The sequence below is a fragment of the Rhinoderma darwinii genome, chromosome 4, assembly GCF_050947455.1.
Source record: "Rhinoderma darwinii isolate aRhiDar2 chromosome 4, aRhiDar2.hap1, whole genome shotgun sequence".
Lineage (NCBI taxonomy): Eukaryota > Metazoa > Chordata > Amphibia > Anura > Rhinodermatidae > Rhinoderma > Rhinoderma darwinii.
In genome coordinates, this window is record NC_134690.1 from 111,872,839 (window position 1) to 111,893,526 (window position 20,688).

The window sequence follows — 20,688 nt, forward strand, 5'->3', positions numbered from 1 at the left end:
TCATCTTTGAAATGTGTCTACACCTTGATTGGAGTCCACCTGTGGTAAATTAATTTGATTGGACATGATATGGAAAGACACACCCTTGTCTGTATAAGGTCTCACTGCTGACAATGCATATGAGAGCAAAAACCAAGCCATGAGGAGGAAAGAACTGCCTGTAGAGCTCAGAGACCGGATTGTGTGGAGGCACAGATCTGGAGAAGGGTACAAAAAAATGTCTGCTGCACTGAAAGTTCCTAAGAACATAGTAGTCTCCATAATTCTTAAATTGAAGAAGTTTGGAACAACCAGGACTCTTCCTAAAGCTGGCTGCTCCACCAAACTAAGTAATCAGGTGAGAAGGACCTTGGTAAGAGAGGTGACCAAGAACTTAATGGTCACTCTGGTTGAGCTCAAAAGATCCTGTGTGAAGTTGGAAGAAACTTCCAGAAGGTCAACCATCCCTGCAGCACTCCACCAATCTTGGATTTATGGCAGAGTAGCCAGAAAGAATCCTCTCCTCGGTAAAAGACACATGAAAGCCCGCCTGGAGTTTGCAAAAAAAGCACCTAAAGGACTCTCAGACTGTGAGAAACAAGATTCTGTGGTCTGATGAAACCAAGATTTAACTTTTTAGCCTCAATTCTAAGCATCATGTCTAGAAGAAACCAGGCACAGCTCATCACCTGCTTAATACCATCCCTACAGTGAAGCATGGTGGTGGCAGCATCATGCTGTGGGGGTGTTTTTCAGCAGCTTGGACAGGGAGACTGGTCAGGGTTGAGGGAAAGATGAATGGAGCAAAGTACAGAGATATTCTTAATGAAAACTTGATCCAGAGTGCTCTGGACCTCAGTCTGGGCCGAAGGTTCACCTTCCAACAAGAAAATGACTCTAAGCACACAGCCAAGACAACACAGGAGTGGCTTAGGGACATCTCTGTGAATATCCTTGAGTGGCCCAGCCAGAGCCCTGACTTGAACCCAATCAAACATCTTTGGAGAAACCTACAAATGGTTGTCCTCCATGGTCCCTGTCACGATCCGTGGGTATGTGGACCTACTAGGCCACACCGCCGTAGCGGAGTAGCAGCTGGCCAAAAAAACAGTCCTTGTACAATAGTACCTTAAATAGTCCAGACAGTAATGGAGGCTCGGCACAGATGAATTTGTAGACAGCAGACGTGTATATCAGCAGGCGTGACCGGTGGCACAACACGACTCCAACAGGTTAAGGCACAGGAACAGATATAGCATGGGATACAGGATACAGGTAGAAGGGAATGGGAACAACGGAAAACAGGATAACACTAAGGAACCATTTTCTATAACTAACATGGGTAAAAAAAACAACGCTTAGGCAATGAGTGAAAGGGCAGAGCCCTTTTTATAGTCCAGGGTGATCATGGGCTAATAGCAGATCTTACTCATGTGTGTACACTGGCCCTTTAAGGCTGGACGCGAGCGCGCCCTCTCAGGAGGGAGATGCCGCCCAGCACTCACTTGCCCATGGGCACGGCCGTCGGGTGGCAGGTAAGAGCGAAGGTCCGCAGCTGTGGACGTTACAGTCCCCATCCAACCTGACAGAGCTTGAGATGATCTGCAGAGAAGAATGACAGAATATCCCCAAATCTAGGTGTGCAAACCCTGTGACATCGTGCCCAAGAATACTGAAGGTAGTTATCGCTAACAAAAGGTGCTTTAACTAAGAACAGAGTAAAGGATCTAAATACTTATGTGTATTAGAATCACTAGTTGAGCAATTCCCCAGACTGCAAGTTATGGAATTGCTCTGTAAGCGATTCCCCAAAGGCAGCTGGAGACTGTCTGGATAAAGCGTGCAGGTAATCCGCTACCTCAAGTCCGTCACTACTCTGATCAGCAGAGTCTAAGGATACTCTATGGTCTTCACCAGAGCCCACCGCAAGGCAGGTTGGATTTGGCTGCATAGAACCCAGGTTGCATTAACAAAATACAGTGTTGGACAAGGGGTGCAATGCAGGCAAGACCAGAACGGAAACCAGACAGACAGAGGGTAAACAGCAAACAGAGTACACAACCAGGAGAGACTGTAAGTCCAAATCAGATAGCAGAAGAATACCAGGAGTTGCAGAGGTTAAAACCGTCCAAATCAGTGAGCAAAAGGGTAAATCTAAAGACAAAGCCGAGGTCCAGTTCCAAGAATCCAAATAGTCAGGTGATACAGGGAGTAGCCAGAAGCTTGATCAGATACTTGCATACACAAAGAAATTCACAAGCAAAAATTAAAGAACTGACAAGACTTAAATACTCCACCCTAGAATCTGATAGGAAGAAGACAGAGAAATGAGATTGGCTCTGCAACTCAAACCAGAGCCACCCGGAAGCTAGGCTAGTAGTCATGACAATCTTAGGGTATGTGCACACGGTAGCAGGCTTTTACGTCTGAAAAGACAGACTGTTTTTAGGAGAAAACAGCTGCCTCGTTTCAGATGTAAAAGCTCCTCCTCGCATTTTGCGAGGCTTCTCTGACAGTAAATTTTGAGCTGTGCTTCATTGACTTCAATGAAGAACGGCTCAAATTACGTCTGCCCTGCACTTCTTTTGACGAGGCTGTATTTTTACGCGTCGTCGTTTGACAAACGACGACGTGTAAATGACAGGTTGTCTGCACAGTACGTCGGCAAACCCATTCAAATGAATGGGCAGATGTTTGCCGACGTATTGTAGCCCTATTTTCAGACGTAAAACGAGGCATAATACGCCTCGTTTACGCCTGAAAATAGGTCGTGTGAACCCAGCCTCAAAGAGATGAATGTTTTCTAACATTATGTCAATGCAATATTTTAGTTTTTCCTTTTCAATAAATTAGCAAAGATTACTAACATTTTGGTTTCACTTTGTCATTATGGGGTACTGAGTGCAGAATTATGGATTTTAACACAAGGCCTCAACATAACAAAATGTGAAAACATTTAAAGGGTCTGAAGACTTTCCGAATGCACTGTATATATACTACAGCTTGCTTTACTTGGGAAAAAAAACGGTTTTCGACTAGCTCAACACAGAAATGGTTACTTCTTCAAAATCTTCTAAATGTGACCTGGTGCTTATTTCTTTGCCACAATGAGGTAACCCAGGGAGGGCAAATGTGGCTGCTGATGGTTTGAGGTGACAGTTGGACTTTCTACTGAAAGATTCCTAAGCTCTCTCTCTCTATGTTTAAGTTCAGTAGTCACTATAGGATTACTTCTGGCTCTTCCTCACACAACAAGCAGACTCCTTATGCCTGCTACTTGGCGCTCACAACACACGCAGAGCTGCCTATCACATCTCCAACAGCCATCAACTTCCTCCTCCATCACACTCTGAACTCAACGCTTGAACTCGAAAGGAACATCATTTGGAGCGAGGGGAATGCGAGGAATAAAGGCAACTTCGGCCTCATGCTCACGAACGTATTTTTTTCCTCCCGTAAATACTGGCGTAAATACGGGTCCTTGGTCACACGTATTCGACCCGTATTCCACCAGTATTTATGGGCCCGTAAATACGGGTCCGGTGTCGCCAGTATTTCACCCGCATTTACGGATCCGTTTTCTCTGCACTAATTGGCAGCCCCTTCTCTCTATCAGTTCTGAATAGAGAGAAGGGGCAGCCCTTTCGGGCAGAGTTTCTGCAGTGATTGAAAGTAAAATAAGTAAATTAAAAGAAGTTCATACGTACCCCGGCCGTTGTCTTCGTGACGCGTCCCTCTTTTGACATCCAGTCCGACCTCCTTGGATGACGCGGCAGTCCATGTGACCGCTGCAGCCTGTGATTGGCTGTAGTGGTCACATGGGCTGAAACGTCATCCTGGGAGGCCGAACTGGAGGAAGAAGCAGGTAAGTTAACTTTTAATACTATTAACTCCAGCGGTAGTCACTGTCCCGGGTGCTGAAAGAGTTACTGCCGATCAGTTAACTCTTTCAGCACCCTGGATAGTGACTATCCCCTGACATCGTCTAACAATGCTCCTGTAATTACGGGTGCACACACGTAGCCACCCGTAGTTACGGGTGCCGCATAGACTTGTATGGGCCTGCCCGTGCCGTAATTACGTCCTGAAATAGGACATGTTCCGTATTTTTCAACGGCACGGGCACCTTCCCGTACGCAAACGGAAAGGTACCCATGGCCAATAGAAGTCTATGGGCCCGTAATTACGGGCTGTGATTACGGGCATGGCATCGATGACGTGATCCATTTTAAACAAATGAAAAATCGGGCTTCAAACAAACTTTCGAAAATATATATAAGATGATTTTTAAATATTTGAGAGAAAGTGCTGATCATTATATATATATATTTGTCACATATATTTTATATTTGTGTATTATATGTGGGAATGTATTTTATATTATATGTGGTAATGCCAATTAGACTGCATACGAGCGGCTATTTAACTTTGTATTTTGGTACACGCCTTACAAGCCCCGGAAGAAACCGGAAGGGCGAAACCCAGGGTCGGGCTAATACTGTTTGGCGTGCCGCGTTTTTAGACTTTCTGATATGCTTGAAACTTTTGCTTTTCTGTGAGTATGGAAATAAACTGCGTGGAGTGAAAATATATTCCAAAAAATGTGGCACTATACTTTGTTTTTAAATCCCTAGATGTATCGAATCCTAAACCTGTGGAACTATTTGGAGAGGCTAATCTTGGAGATCATTTTCAGCCCCTGTAGAGCTACAGGTGCCAGGAGGAACTTGTACTTCTTGGGATTTAGTTTTTTCCTATCTGCATAAAGGCTGGGGAAAAGTGAGGACATTTCACTGGACTGTCGTTAAAAATCGTCTCAGCGGTATAATCTTTGTCTTTCTTTAGCGCCATTAGCGTTATCTTTCAGAGGAGGTGCCACTTTTCTGTGGTCCGCCCTGTCCTTGTGAGGTGTTTGTCTTTTTCATATATTTCTCCAAGCCACAACATGAATTTACTGATTTCTGCAAACTGGTGGCTTAACTGGAGGTGCTATCACCGATGTTGACCATCTTTGGACTGCAGGATAATCAGGACTAAGTTTCTGTTAGAGAGTTAAGCTATTATGTGGTCATGTCGCACTGCCAGAAAAACATATTTTCTTGTTTAGTATTGATATGTTTCAATGGTAACTGATGTAGAGTTTCTGGAACACTACATCAAATAGGAACGTAAATATATCTTATTTATAAAGAGAAATTGCTAAATTTATTACGTTTCAGGCCCCGTTCCCGCGAAAAAACGGACATGCTCCATAATTCCCGGCACAGTTTTACAGCACGGACAGCCATCCGTAGCCATACGGAACTTTGTCCGTGGCCAATAGAACTGAATTGGGCCGTAATTACGGGCTGTAATTACGGCCGAATTTGCGGCCGTGTGAATGGGGCCTTAGTTGTACAAATGTTTGTCGTGTACTGTAAAAGCGTTACAAATCAGAGTACCCTAAGTAATATTAACACTTTGTATATTTTTTTATACAATTACAAATATCATTTAACTAATCATTCACCCATAAGTAAGAGGTGGAGTGGATACCTTTTAATGAGAATCAATATTCACAAATTCTAAAATGGCACACAAACCCTCCGTCTGCCCTAAATAAATCATAACTTTTATTTTATAACTCAATTAATTCATTATAAGAAAGGAAAAGAATATGTGAATTCAGTCAAATTATTGCTAAGGTATTATTATGCTGCTGTTACATTCACAGCAACATTGTAATAAGTATTTGTTAGTAAATTAAAGGAGTGGAGCAATGAGCCATATTTTGACAGCGTCGTGTAAAATTACACCTCGTGGGAACAGAACACCGTAAAACCCATTGCAAGCAATAGGCAGATGTTTGTAGGCGTAATGGAGCCGTTTTTCAGACGTAATTCGAGGCGTAAAACGCCCAAATTACGTCTGAAAACACTGCGTGTGAACATACCCTTCAGCTGTGTGCACATCAGCGTTGTCTTTCCGTTGAGGGATTGTGTAGGAACTTTCCGTCCGGTCAACCCCTCAACAGAAAGGCAAATGGAAACCTTAGCTTCCGTTTGCATCACCATTGATCTCAATGCTGACGGATACATTGCTAAGGGTTTCCGTTTGTCACCGTTGTGACAGGGTTCTGTTGTTTTGATGGAATCAATAGCACTGTCGACTGCGCTATTGATTCTATGAAAAACAACGGAACCCTGTCACAAGAGTGACAAACGGAAACCCTTAGCAAAGTTTCCGCCACTGTTGTGATCAATGGTGATGCAAACGGAAGCTAAGGTTTCTGTTAAGGGGTTAACCCGATGCAAAGCTCAGACGGAACCCCTCAACGGAAAGACAATGGTGATGTGAACAGGCCCTAAAATAATGAGAATTTCAAAAATATAATTATGTTACATTTACTAATATTCATGATAGAGAAAGGCAAAGAGAAAATGAAAAGGGTATGTCAACTGTAACGTAGTGTCTCTTTATTCCAATTCTCCCCATTTCAGGTTTCTGAAAGGCACATATTGTAGATATTCCCAAATACCCCTTTTTTTTCTTTTTCTTTTTTAAAGGGATAGTGTGTCTTTCTACTTAAATCTCTTTGACCATTTTTTTCTTAAAACTGTTCATGCTTTAGTCCAACCAATAGAGGTGCAAACTGCTAACATTTTACAATGCAATATATTAAATCTGTACTCTGGAATTTCCCTTTCCAAGAATGTTTTATAACTATTAACCTATAAAGAGTATATCTACACATCATATATTCTATCTACCAAAAAAAATCAAGGGTCCAAATCAAGAATTAGGAAAAGAGATGAGCGAAGTTCACGCAATTAGTTTCAGGGCAGATTCTATCGAATCGGCTGTCCAATTAGATTTGGTCCGAATAGATTAGCCGCGAATAGCAAGTGTCCCGATTTCCCTTTCTTACCTCCACTGGTCTCCCGTAGAGACACGTCCCTGCCAGGCTCCTGAGATGACGCCATTTTTTTGCCATGTGACCGCTCCTGCAACACGTTCCTAATGCCCTCCTGCGGGGACTTAGTTTTGTCCCATGTGACCGCTGCATCCTTTGATTAGCAGCAGCGGTTACATGGGCCAAAACAACTTCATCTCAGGAGTCTGCCACGGATGCATCGCATCGGTTACATGGAAAAAAATGACGTCATCTCAGTAGGCTGCCAAGGCCACGTACGGGAGACTAGATGAGCATGTAAAAAAAAATTATATTTCTCTTCTCCTTCTCTCCTTTTTCAAATCTGTAAAATGTCTGTCGTTGGCCACTAATTTAACTGTTTGTGCGCGGCGCATGCCAAAAGTTTAGGATTTTGCCGAATCCGAAACTTTTGGAAAATTTAGACCCTATATGATTCATTTAAAATCGATTCGCTCATCTCTAATTAGGAACTATAGTATCCCAAAATGATCATGTCAAATAAGTTCATCCAAAAATGTGAAAACTATCAAAAATATGTATTTAATCGCATGCACAATTGCAAAAAATGTTAGAAAACAATCGATTATAAAAGAGAAAAAAAGCAAGAGTGTATTTCCTCAGCACTTCTATAAAATTCTATATTTATACATGTATCATCCTTTTACAAAAAACAATTGCACATATAATACCGGAAGTACAATATGCAGATATACACCATTTAGGCCCTGTTTACATCTATGTTGGAGGCTCCATTAGGTGCTTCCGTCACATATTTAGTTGTTTTTCCTGGAAAAATAGTAAAGCATGCTGCGCTATTATGTCTGGCAAAATGACAGAAACCATGACGGAGACCTGATGGAACCCATTATAGTCAATGGGTTGCATCGGGCGCCGTTGGTATCTGTCGAACATGGTATGGTATATGATGGAGCAGAACATCTGAACCCGGAATGCAGATGCCAGCGAGCCCTAAGCCATAACATTAAAACCACCTGCCTAATATTGAGTAGGTCCACTCAGCCCTGACCCATCGAGGCATAGACTTCACAAGACCTCTGAAGGTGTCCTGTGGTATGTGGCAACAAGACGTTAGCAGCAGATCCTTTAAGTCCTGTAAGTTGCGAGGTAAGACCTCCGTGGATTGGACTTGTTTTTTCAGCACCTGTCACAGATGCTCGATTGAATTGAGATCTGTCGAATTTGGAGGCCAAGTCAACACATTGACCACTTTGTCATGTTCCTCAAACCATTGCAACCCAGTGTGGCAGGGCGCATTATCCTGCTAAAAGAGGCCACTGCCATTAGGTTATACCGTTAGGGTGTGCTTGTTCTGCAATAATGTTCAGGTAAGTGGTACGTGTCAAGGTAATATCCATATGAAGGCCAGAACCCAAGGTTGCCTAGCAGATCATTACCTAAAGGATCATTCAACCCCCCCCCCCCCCCAACTTGCCTTCTACCCATAGTGCATCCTGGGGTCATCTCTTTCCCTGATACATTATTGATATAGATAGCATGTAATGTAGTGTTACTTTAATTACTCTTTAATAACTGAATGCTATAAAGTAAATTTTCCACATATTTGGCTGTTATTAAACTTGCCCCTAGAGGCCGATTACAACTGAGATTACATTACATTTATTTGTCACTGCTAATAACATTTAAACCTTTACAAACAGTAGAAATAAAAAAGTACAATGACTCATGTAACTTTATCACTTTACAACTACATATTTACAATATAGACATGTAGGCTCAACAACATTATTTTAACAACTTGCCTTAATATCATAAAACAATAAACTAAATTTGGGACTGAATGAATAAAAATATATAGACAACTTACTGCTATGAGTTGGAAACTTTTGTGCAGCATGGCCACGAGGAGCTTGGTTAGTACAATCACAACCACCACATTATATGTGCCGACAATTAATGCTCCCACAAAAGACTGAAGTTCATCATTGACGTTAAATCTGGTCACAAAGAGAGCTACATGTGCCAGCGAGAAAATATACCAGAAAAGAGCATAACAAGTTCCAATAAACCTGGAGAAAACAGGAGAAAATAACTGTGAGGTAAAGTGGCTCCTACACAGCAACTATGTATGAACATCCTCCTCCTTACACCACGTCTTTGCTCAGCTCATTGTTAGTGGAACCCTGAATATTTCACATTTAATACAAAACATATAATGGTGAGAGAGAGGGCCACAGGTTCTGACAATGAAAATAATATAAAAAATGTAGCAGAGCTGGAATGGGCATTTAACGCAATAAGTTTGCCAGTGCATTGTGATAACTCTCTAACTGAAGATGGAGTAGGGTTAAGGTCCTATTACACAGCCCGATATGGGCCGTAAAAACGAGCGCCGATCAACGAGACAGCTCGTTGATCGGCGCTTGTGTGCTCCTTCCACAAGAAGCTATAACTGGTTACGTATGAGGACGAGCGATCGTTAGTACGATCGCTCGTCCCCATACATTTCCATTGTGTCGGCAGCACATCTCCCTGTTTACACGGGGATCTGCTGCCGACAACGATAATAATATTTCTTGCTACATAAATGATGTGATGAGGTAATGAAAGCGCATTTGCTCGTTCATCGGCTGCTCGTTGCCTTGTGTACTCGGCAATGATCGTGAACAAACATTTTAACATTCATAATACAAGATTAAGCTGGTGTAAGATACCATCTCATCTATATTTTATTGAGGGTTTCTAAGTGGTCAACACATCTCGTTATTTTATTCAAACAGAAAGTAGATTTTAACCATGCGTTTACCATAATATTCCTACCCAGCTTAGTTTCACATCTCACTTATATGTTAATTTTTCTGCCCTGGCAGGTAAAGCATGTGATTTATATGCCGCTCATAGCCTCTTAACTGAAGTGTTGGGTAATGTAACATATCGTTGAAAAATAGTTATCTACAAAGGTGTAGAAAGCACCAGATGTCTGGCCAATAAATGTCACAATTGCAAGTTTTTAAAAAAGTGCTTGGAAGGAATTTCATATTTTCAATGCAGATATTTAAATGTATGAAATATTTTCCCCTCAGCAAAGTGTTCCAGCGCTAGTTTTGGTCCAAATTAGAGAGTAGTATCAGGTATCCAAGCTTCAACATGTTTTAAATGACAGCACATCATTGGGTGCTAAAAAATATGATATGAGTGATAGGCTTCAGACCATATCTCTTAAGCATGTCCTATTGTTGGCATATCATCTTTAGCTTGGAATAGTCGCAACATAGCTCCCCATAATAAAACCGGTCATTGCATTGTACAAACATCTTTCCAGCTCCGTCCAGAGTGAAGCCTGTGACTCCGAGTCCTGCCACCAGCAGCTGCAGGTAAACTGCGCAAGCACTGCTGCTATCAAATATCTCTATAAATTAGGTACTCCCAGTCCACCATAAGAATATGGGCTAAGACTAACTCATTTCAAAATCCTATTGGGTTTTTAGGCTCTTATTTACTTCTCATGCTTGAAAAAGGCCCTGTTGGACTGAAACGTTGCACGGGTGATTAACCCCTATCCGCACGAGGAAGTAACTGTACGTCGTTGCGGGAGGTTACTTCCCGCACAACGACGTACAGTTACTGAGTTTTTCCCGGTGCACACTGTCGGCGACAGTGTGCACCGGGAACCGGGAGGTCAGCTGTCATCGACAGCTGACACTCCACTCTCGCCGACCAGCAGTCCTTTGCCGCTGATTTCGGTGAATTAACCCCTTAAATTCGGCGATCGGTTGAAATCGCAGAATTTTGGGGGTTTCTAACATATCGGCAGACCCCGGTCCGAAATCGCGGGGTTTGCCGATAGTTAGTATGGCAAACGGAAGCCAAACAATGGCTTCCGTTTCTGCCATGGACGGAAGCCCATCAGGACCAACCTTCGGCTGGTCCTGATAGGCTTCCTGTCAGGGTGACAGGAAGTCACTGTGTCGTTCCCGATGCACACTCTCGGCGACAAGGTGTGCATCGGGAACTTGGAGATCAGCTGTCCCCGACAGCTGATCCTCCAGTGTTGCCGATCAGTGGCTCGTCGCCGCTGATTTCGGCAATTAACCCGTTACATGCGGGGCTCGATTGCGATCTCCGCATGTAGGGGGTTTGTAGCACATCAGCAGCCCCCATGCAATCGTGGGGGCTGCTGATGCTTGTGATGGCACCCGGGGGCCAGACAACGGCCCCAGGGTCTGCCATGTATGTCAGCCTGTGAGGATCAGCCTCTGCTTGATCCTCGTAGACCAACTGTCAGAGTGACTGTGACGTCACACTGACAGTTGGAATACATTACACTACCAAGGTAGTGTAATGTATTCTAGCAGCGATCTGAGATGCAGGTAAAAAAAATAAAGTGTAAAAAGTAAAAGAAAAGTTAACAAACAAAAAAATTAAGTGTAAAAAGTAAAAAAAAGTTCATAAAAATGTTTTCTAAAAGTGTAAAAATAAGTTTTTGTTTTCCTATAATAAGTCATTTATTATAGGGAAAAAATGAAAACGATAAAAAAAAGTACATATATTTGGTATCACCGTGTTCGTAATGACCCAAACTATGAAACTATAATGTTAATTTTTCCACACGGTGAACGCCACAAACAAAATAAACAGAAAACTATGTTAGCATTGCTATTTTTTGGTCACCACCAGCACTCCCAAGATATAGAATAAAAAGTGATCAAAAAGTTGCATTTACCCCAAAATAGTACCAATAAAAACTACAACCCGTCCTGCAAAAAACAAGACCTCACACAGCTTTTTTGACGAAAAAATTAAAAAGTTACGGCTCAGAATAGCGTGTCTCAGAAAATTAATTATTTTATAGAAACGTCATTTTATTGTGCAAACGCTGCAAAACTTAAAAAAAAACTATACACATATGGTATCGCCGTAATCGTACCGACCCGCAGAATAAAGTAAAACGTAATTTATTGCGCAAGGTGAACGCTGTAAGAAATAAAGAATTTAAAGCGCCAAAATCGTTGTTTTTTGGTCACCTTAGCTCTAAAAAATGTGTTTGACTTTTTTAGATACAGCTGCTTTGTGTTCTCTATACAGATCAGCTGTATCTAGTGCTAAATCCTGCTTCCGTCACATCCGCGGGACTGATGGGTTCAGTGACAGCGGGTCCTGCGTGTCTCTGACACACAGGATCCACCTGTTATCCATCACATCTAAGTAAATTTAAAAATACGCAGAAAATACGTGCAGAAAAAATCTGCTACATGTGGATGAGATTTCTTGAAATTTCATTTACTTTGCTGGCACTGTATTACGCTTCGGATTTGCCAAATGAAATACGCATCCTATGCATTTGGCCTAAGGGGCACACGCGTTTATATTAGTTTATGGAGTTTTATTAATATCACATGTAACATCTATGAACCTTCACAAGTGATCCTACCATTTATTTCGTAAAGTAAATGCTACCGTAGCTTTTATAGTAATAAAAACTCCCCCTTTTTTAAGTCCCAGAGGATATAAAAACAAGTGGATAACATTTATTAGTGCATTGCGGAAGCTTATGTTTCATAAAATATGTTTCCTGAACACATCAAATATTGCATTGCACTTGCTGTGCCTCCTTCTACATCATAAATCTTTTAAATGGACTATTTAATCTATTAGCCTTTACTGAAAGTACTTTAATAACTATACAGGGTGGGCCATTTATATGGATACACCTAAATAAAATGGGAATGGTTGGTGATATTAACTTCTTGTTTGTGGCACATTAGTATATGGGAGGGGGGAAACTTTTCAAGCTGGATATTGACCATGGCGGCCATTTTGAAGTCGGCCATTTTGTATCCAACTTTAGGTTTTTCAATGGGAAGAGGGTCATGTGACACATCAAACTTATCGAGAATTTCACAAGAAAAACAATGGTGTGCTTGGTTTTAACGTTACTTTATTCTTTTATGAGTTATTTACAAGTTTCTGACCACTTATAAGATGTGTTCAATGTGCTGCCCATTGTGTTGGATTGTCAATGCAACCCTCTTCTCCCACTCTTCCCATTGAAAAAACTAAAGGTGGATACAAAATATCCGACTTCAAAATGGCCGCCATGGTCAACACCCAGCTTGAAAAGTTTCCCCCCTCCCATATACTAATGTGCCACAAACAGGAAGTTAATATCACCAACCATTCCCATTTTATTTAGGTGTATCCATATAAATGGCCCACCCTGTATTATTAAACCATAAGAAAATTCCTTATAACAGACTGCCAGCAGAAGTCACACCCCACATATATATGATCTGATTTCCATATAAGTGCCATGCCAACCCCACAACAGCCACATTTTTTTTACTAGAACAGCAATATCCCTATGAATATTTATAGTAGAGTAAAAGAGAACCTTTCACCTGCCCATACATCTGCAGCTGAGTGCAGCATGTAATGGGCACGTCTGCACAAACCCTGTCTCACTATAAAAAAAAATAATCCTATTCTCCTCCGTTATTTAGATATCGGTGCCATTATATTTGGCGCCCAATATGTAAATAACCTCCTAAACTGTCAATGGGGCATGTAGTTGTCAAGCGGGAGTGTAACATCTCTGTGACACCGTCCAATCAGCTATGGACAGTGTCACAGTTAGAACTGGAGAGTGGAAAATATGCACGCGCAGCTGTGCCGCCGCTACGGAAAAGAAGAGGAGAAGAATGTGAATTTTTCTTCTGTTCCGTGGCGGCCGGAGTATCGTCAGCAGCGGCGTCGGAGCTGTGCGCGCATCCTCTCTTCAGCTCTTGGCATATAAGGACAAACAATAATGCGTGATCTCTCGTGAGAGATCACACAGTCTTGTCCTTGTATGCCGAAAGCTGTAAAGAGCGTGTGCGTGCATGCGCGCACAGCTCTGACACTGCCGCCCCGGAACAGAGGAAGAAGAATTCATATTATTTTTCTCCTCTTCTGTTCCGTAGTGGCGGCGGAGCTGCACGCGCACACTCTCTCCTCTCTCCAGCTCTTGCTGTGACACTGTCCGTAGCTGATTGGACTGTGTCACAGCTATGTTACCCGCCCCCTTGCCAATTACACGCCCCATTGACAAATCAGGGGGTTATTTACATATCGGGTGCCAAATATAACGGCACCGATATCTAAATAATGGAGAAGAATAGGATTTTTTTTTATAGTGAGACAGGGTTTGTGCAGCCCTGCCCACTACATGGTGCACTCAGCTGCACATGTATGTTCAGGTGAAAGGTTCTCTTTAAGTAAAAAGGTCTGTTCCTGTGCCCCATACAATCTAAGGCATGTGGGGAAAAAAGGACATTAAAAAAATAATTATCGGGGTGAGCAGAACAGATAGCTTTTCTTTTATAAGGGCATGTTCAGACGTGGCGCAATTGCTGTTGAATTCCACTGCGGACAGTCCGCAGTGGAAAGCTGCAGCAGCCGTTTTTTTCCATTGTTTTCTATACCTTTTTAGGTAACTTAATTCCGACGATGTGGAAAATAACAGTGCGGAATTTAGGCTGTGGTGCAGAATTTTATTTCCGCAGCCTGCATGGCCAGCAGCGGATTTTCACTGCAGATTTCAGCCTTTGCACTGCAAGGGCTGAAATCTGTGGCATGTCCGCAATGTCTGCATTACCTGTCAATTGTACAAATGTTGCTGCAGATTTGTTGCGTAATTGCCACAAATTTGCAGCAACATTTACAGCGGAAAAATTCTGCCCTTCTGAACATGCCCTAATAAACCAAGCAGCTAGGTGGAAACTAAAGCTAAACTGATGCCATTTTTCAGAACTTACACATGCACAGAACTTACATGCACAGAACTTACATGCAATCTGCTGATTGAGAGACTTCTCTCTATTACTGTGCATAGGGAGAATTCTGTCAATCACGGAATGGGGGAAAAAGGGAGCGGCAGTTAATGACTACGCAGACCTACCCCTGCCGGCGGTGCCCTTTCTCTACATGTAAGTTCTGAAAAACGACGTCAGTTTACCAAACAAGTAACAGACCGTTGAAATAAGCATTTATGTCACTACATTCTGCTGCCCTCAGTGAGAGAAGCATATAGTTCATGACAGGTTCCCTTTAAATCATAAACTTAGCACAAAGTATTTGGAACGAGTGTTCTCTTTTTCCCTATCTTTCCTTTCTCTTCTTAGACTATTTCAGTCCATTCAGGGTTAAAGAGACTCTGTCACCAGATTATAAATGCCCTATCTCCTACATAATCTGACTGGCGCTGTCATTTAGATAACAACAGTTATGAGCAATTTTAGATTTATGCTAATTAGTTTCTTATTAGACAACTGGGCGTTTTTTACCTTTTTACCAACTGGGCTTTGTAAAGAGAAGTGCTGTCATTCACAGCGTGATCTCGCGAGATCTGTGTTGTGATTAAGTCCCACACAAACTTTACCGAAGTGTCGGGAGTGTGAATAGACATCGCGTCTTGGCTGGAGGTAATGTCTATTCACTCTCAAGACTCTTCAGTAAAGTTAATGTGGGTGCATGTGACAGCACAGCATGATCTCGCGAGGTCATGCTGTGCTTAGTACAAATGAACATGAATGGAGAGAAGTGTATGACGCTGATTGGTCATTACAACGCCCACTTGGTACAAAGGTAAAACACGCCCAGTTGTCTATTAAGAAACTAATTAGCATAAATCTAAAATTGCTCATAACTTGCTCAAAAATGATCGTTTTTCAAAATAAAAACCACTGTTGTTATCTACATCACAGTGCCGATCAGATTATGTAGGAGATAGGGCACTTATAATGAGGTGACAGAGCCTCTTTAACTTTCACGAACAAATTGGGCCCGAATTCTGATGCACGTGTGTGTGCCATATTTAGTAACTGCTTTGGACACTTTTTGCGCTCGACATTGGCGTGGTCTCTCACAAAGAGGGCGTAACTTAAAAACGAGTGTAAACTAAGCCAACCAAGAGGTGGTATAAGAAAGACAAAAGTGTCTAACACGTATAGCAAGATGCGCCAAATTTATCATATGACGTGCACCACTTTGATAAATTTGGCACATCTTCTGACTGTCCGGTTTATATTTTCTGTTTGATGAGCAATTTTCCACTTGCGTAGAGGCCATAGGTAAAAAGTTCCATTCTTTATTTGCTTCCATCATTTTCTTTAAATATGTGAAAACATACTGGCGTCCGTTCTTAACCACTAGTAGCCTCACTGAAAACCTCACCTGTATGGAACATTATTCTCTCGTAGAGACTTAATTACTGTAAAAAATTCTCGCCGTCTAATTAACCCTGCTGCTGTTAAGTCCAAATGCACAGTGATGTTTCTACAATCCTCTGATGAGTGTTGTGGTTGTTTAAATTAACATAGTCTATCACATGGTAGAAATAAAATCTAGTCATTACATCGGAGCATTTAGAGGTGCATTTTTACCTTTTGGCAGCTGATGTACTCGGTCAAGTTCTCATTTCAGCCCTGGTGTTTATGATAATATTGAGCCAATAACTTTATTATGAAGGCATGCAGTTGGTCATTTGGAATGGTCCCTGAGATTCCTCTCAGACGCACATTATTCCTGCGGGAACGATGTTCTGTGTCCATAAGTTTTAACCCCTTAAAGTCCAAGCCATTTTTTGATTTTTGATTTTCGTTTTACACTCCCCGCCTTCTATGAGCCATAATTTTTTTATTTTTCCATCAATGGAAAGGCTTGTTTTTTCGGATGGAGTTGTAGTTTCTATTGGCAGCATTTAAAGTACCATATAATGTACTGGGAATCTGAAAATTTGTGGGCTAGAATTGGGCAAAACTGCTATTCCTCCATTTTCTTTTGGGTTTCGTTTTTTAGTCTTTCACCTGGTCAATACAATTACGGCGATACCAAATTTATATAGGTTTTTTAATGTTTTACTCCTTTAAAAACTATTTGTTAGAAAAAAATGTGTTTTTTTTCCATATTCTGAAAGCCATAACTTTTTTGTTTTGAGTAGTGTGAAAGCTTAATTTTTGCGGCACAAGCTGTGGTTTTTATTGATAGCATTTTTTTGGTACATAGGTCTTTTTGATCAGTTTTCACTAAAAAAATTTACTGCTAATTTGACCAAAAAACAGCCACATGTAGGGCTTAACAGAGGCAGAGTGAAGGCAGTCCTGGGGGCCTTCATTAGGCCGCTTTGCTGCCATGACAACCAACGGCACCCCACGATCGCGTTGTGGGGGCGCCGATGACCTATCAGAGGGGGCCGTCCCCCTCTATAACGCCTCAGATGCTGCTGTCGTGATGGATTGCAGCATTTGAGGGGTTAAACGGCCAGGAAAAGTGCGATCGATGTTCCTGGCCGTTAGTGCCGGGGGTGAGCTGTAATACACAGCTGACACCCGCAGAGTATGGCTTTGCACTTACGTTATGGTGCATGAAGGGGTTAATGTATGTCTGGCCATTTCATCATTTATCATTTCTACTTTATCTACCAAAGTTATATATAATTATACAAAATCAGTCACTTTAATTTCCAAATCATAAGTACGTTCCCCTATGGCCTTTAAATCTGTCTGGAATTCTATTAATTAAAGTCCACTTGTAGCGATATAGTTACATAGTTGATAAGGTTGAAAAAAGACACAGGTCCATCAAGTCCAAACTATAAACCTATACATAAAAAATACAACTAATGGCTCAAACGGTCGTCGATCAAGGGAGCAGGGGCATCCGCAGTAGCCACCTTGTTAGCCTTCAATGTTTCACCCTCAGCTCCACACACAACATAATGCATATTCGCTGGTACTCCTATCGATACAGCAAGGTCTGCATCATTACTGCACCTTCTGTGCCACTCACTATTGATGACCCATCAGAGGCCTCAGAAGCCATGATGTGTGGCTTGTGTAGTATGCGTAACTTGCACTGATTTTATGCACGGCTGATGTGTCTCAGAAACTATTCTTCACTTTCTGTAACTTCCAATTTATTCTCTGTTTACCCGTTATTTGGAAATAACAGAGAAAAATAGTGTAATGAATCGGGGTAGGGAGACGGACAGGTGAGCCCTAATCTACCCGCAACTCAGTCCCTGCCTACTTGCACGGCCCGTCCTAAGTGATGGCGTACAACTGGGCGACGGTCCCTACGCTCAGTAAGTGCAAGACAGACAACACAAGACAAGGGCACACAGAAGCAAGGGGGGGTAGGGGCAGTTGTCCACGGAGACACCGTGAGCAACAGGCATTGGTGAATGAGCCGAATCAAACCAGGGGAGTACGTAGGAGCAAAATCAGAGCAGGAGAATAGTCAGGCAAGTCAGGGTCAATAAGTAACAGCGGTCAATCGGGTGAATAGCAGGAATAGCAGAGCCAGGAAACCAGACAATCACAGGCAAGGAGCATGCTGAGAGTGAGGGTATAAATAGACCAAGGGCGGGAGCTAGAACCGTCAGACCAGGCTGCGATAGGTTCTCCCTCTCCTCAGCCTGCAAGCCTGAGTGGTAACAGATCGCGTCACTCTAGCAGACCTTGGAGCTGATGAGGGCTGATTATCCCCGGGCGTCGACACAGAACCTGTGTCTGGCAAACCCTTTACAGTACCCCCCCTTTTATGAGGGGCCACTGGACCCTTCCTAGGTGGGCCTGGCTTGTTGGGGAACCGAAGATGAAACTTCCTGAGCAATATACCAGCGTGAACATCCCGGGCGGGTACCCAAGTCCTCTCCTCAGGCCCATATCCTCTCCAATGGACCAGGTACTGGAGGGAGCCTTGGACCATCCTGCTGTCCACAATCTTGGCTACCTCGAATTCTACCCCATCCAGAGTGAGAACAGGGACCAGAGGTTTCCTCGATGAAGCCAAGGACGGGGAGCAGCTTTTCAAGAGGGAGGCATGGAACACGTTGTGTATCTGAAAAGATTGGGGTAACTCCAGCCGGAAGGAGACAGGGTTGAGGAACTCAATGATTTTGTACGGCCCTATATACCGGGGAGCAAATTTCTTGGACGGAACTTTAAGGCGCAAATTTTTAGAAGACAGCCACACCAGATCCCCGACCACAAATAAGGGGTTAGTTGAACGTCTTTTATCTGCCTTAGTCTTTTGGATGTTCTGGGACGCCTCAAGGTTCTTCTGAAACTGGGCCCAGAATGTGCACAGTTCCCGATGAACGACATCTACCTCGGGATTGTTGGAACCACCAGGTGAAATGGAGGAGAACCGTGGATTAAACCCAAAATTACAGAAAAAGGGGGAGACCCCCGACGAGTTACTGACCCGGTTATTAAGGGAAAATTTGGCGAAGGGAATGAAGGAGACCTAATCATTTTGACAGTCTGAGATAAAACACCTTAAGTTTTGTTCTAGAGACTGATTAGTCCTCTCGGTTTGGCCATTAGTTTCAGGATGGGAGGCCGAGGAAAAGGACAGATCAATCTCCAGCTTCTTACAGAAAGCTCTCCAAAATAATGAAACAAATTGTACTCCTCAGTCAGAAACAACATTGACCGGGACCCCATGGAGACGCAGGATGTGTTTGACAAACAAGGTAGCTAACGTCTTGGCATTGGGTAGTTTCTTGAGGGGTACAAAGTGGCACATCTTACTGAAGCGGTCTACTACAACCCACACCACCGACTTGCCTTGGGATGGAGGTAGATCAGTGATAAAATCCATAGAGATATGGGTCCAAGGTCTCTGGGGAATGGGCAAAGAACATAGTAAGCCCGCAGGTCGGGACCTGGGAGTCTTAGACCTAGCACAAATTTCACAGGCGGCGACGTAGGCCTTAACGTCTTTAAGCAACCCAGGCCACCAATAGGTTCTAGAAATTACGTGCTTGGCACCCAGGATGCCTGGATGGCCAGATAGTGCGGAGTCATGATTCTCCATGAGCAACCTTAGCCGGAATTGCAGGGGAACAAACAGCTTGTTCTCAGGAAAGTTCTCGGGAGCAGAACCTTGATCAGCCGCAATTTCGGAGACTAAGTCTAAATTGATTATACCTGGGGGCAAAATACAAGCGGGGTCCTCCTCAGGAGGAGGGCTAGCCATGAAGCTAGCATCAGCTTTACTATTTTTTGACCCAGCCCTATAGGTAACCACAAAGTTGAATCTTGTCTCGGGTTTAACCTCCGGGCAGATTCTAGGAAAACCAGAGTCTTGTGGTCAGTAAGGACCGTTACCTGGTGCCTAGCCCCCTCCAGGAAGTGGCGCCACTCTTCAAATGCCAATTTACACCGTGTTCCAAATTATTATGCACATTGGATTTAAGTGTCATAAACATTTAATTATTAGTTTTTCAATTAAACTCATGGATGGTATTGTGTCTTAGGGCTCTTTGGATCATTGTAATCAATCTCAGACACCTGTGATAATTAGTTTGCCAGGTGTTCCCAATCAAAGGAAAACTACTTAAGAAGGACGTTCCACATTATTAAGCAGGCCACAGGTTTCAAGCAATATGGCAAAGAAAAAGAATCTCTCTACTGCCGAAAAGCGTGAAATAGTGCAATACCTTGGACAAGGTATGAAAACATTGGATATTTCAAGAAAACTTAAGCGTGATCATCGTACTGTGAAAAGATTTGTGGCTGATTCAGAGCACAGACGGGTTCGTTCAGATAAAGGCATAATGAGGAAGATTTCTGCCAGACAAATTAATAGGATTAGGAGAGCAGCTGCTAAAATGCCATTGCAAAGCAGCAAACAGGTATTTGAAGCCGCTGGTGCCTCTGGAGTCCCGCGAACCTCAAGGTGTGGGATCCTCCAGAGGTTTTCAAGTGTGCATAAAGCTATTATTCGGCCACCCCTAAACAATGCTCACAAGCAGAAACGGTTGCAGTGGGCTC

At 42.8% G+C, this 20,688-nt stretch overlaps 1 protein-coding gene across 2 annotated transcripts in view; it reads right to left on the bottom strand.

Moving 5' to 3' along the window:
- The window catches only part of TRPC1 (transient receptor potential cation channel subfamily C member 1), a 94,632-nt gene that overhangs the window by 11,612 nt on the left and 62,332 nt on the right, over window positions 1–20,688 (bottom strand). For both annotated transcript variants that reach the window (XM_075861470.1, XM_075861471.1), the window contains one exon: window positions 8,739–8,940. In XM_075861470.1, the coding sequence (XP_075717585.1) occupies window positions 8,739–8,940 (202 nt within the window). The remainder of the gene's footprint in view (window positions 1–8,738; window positions 8,941–20,688) is intronic.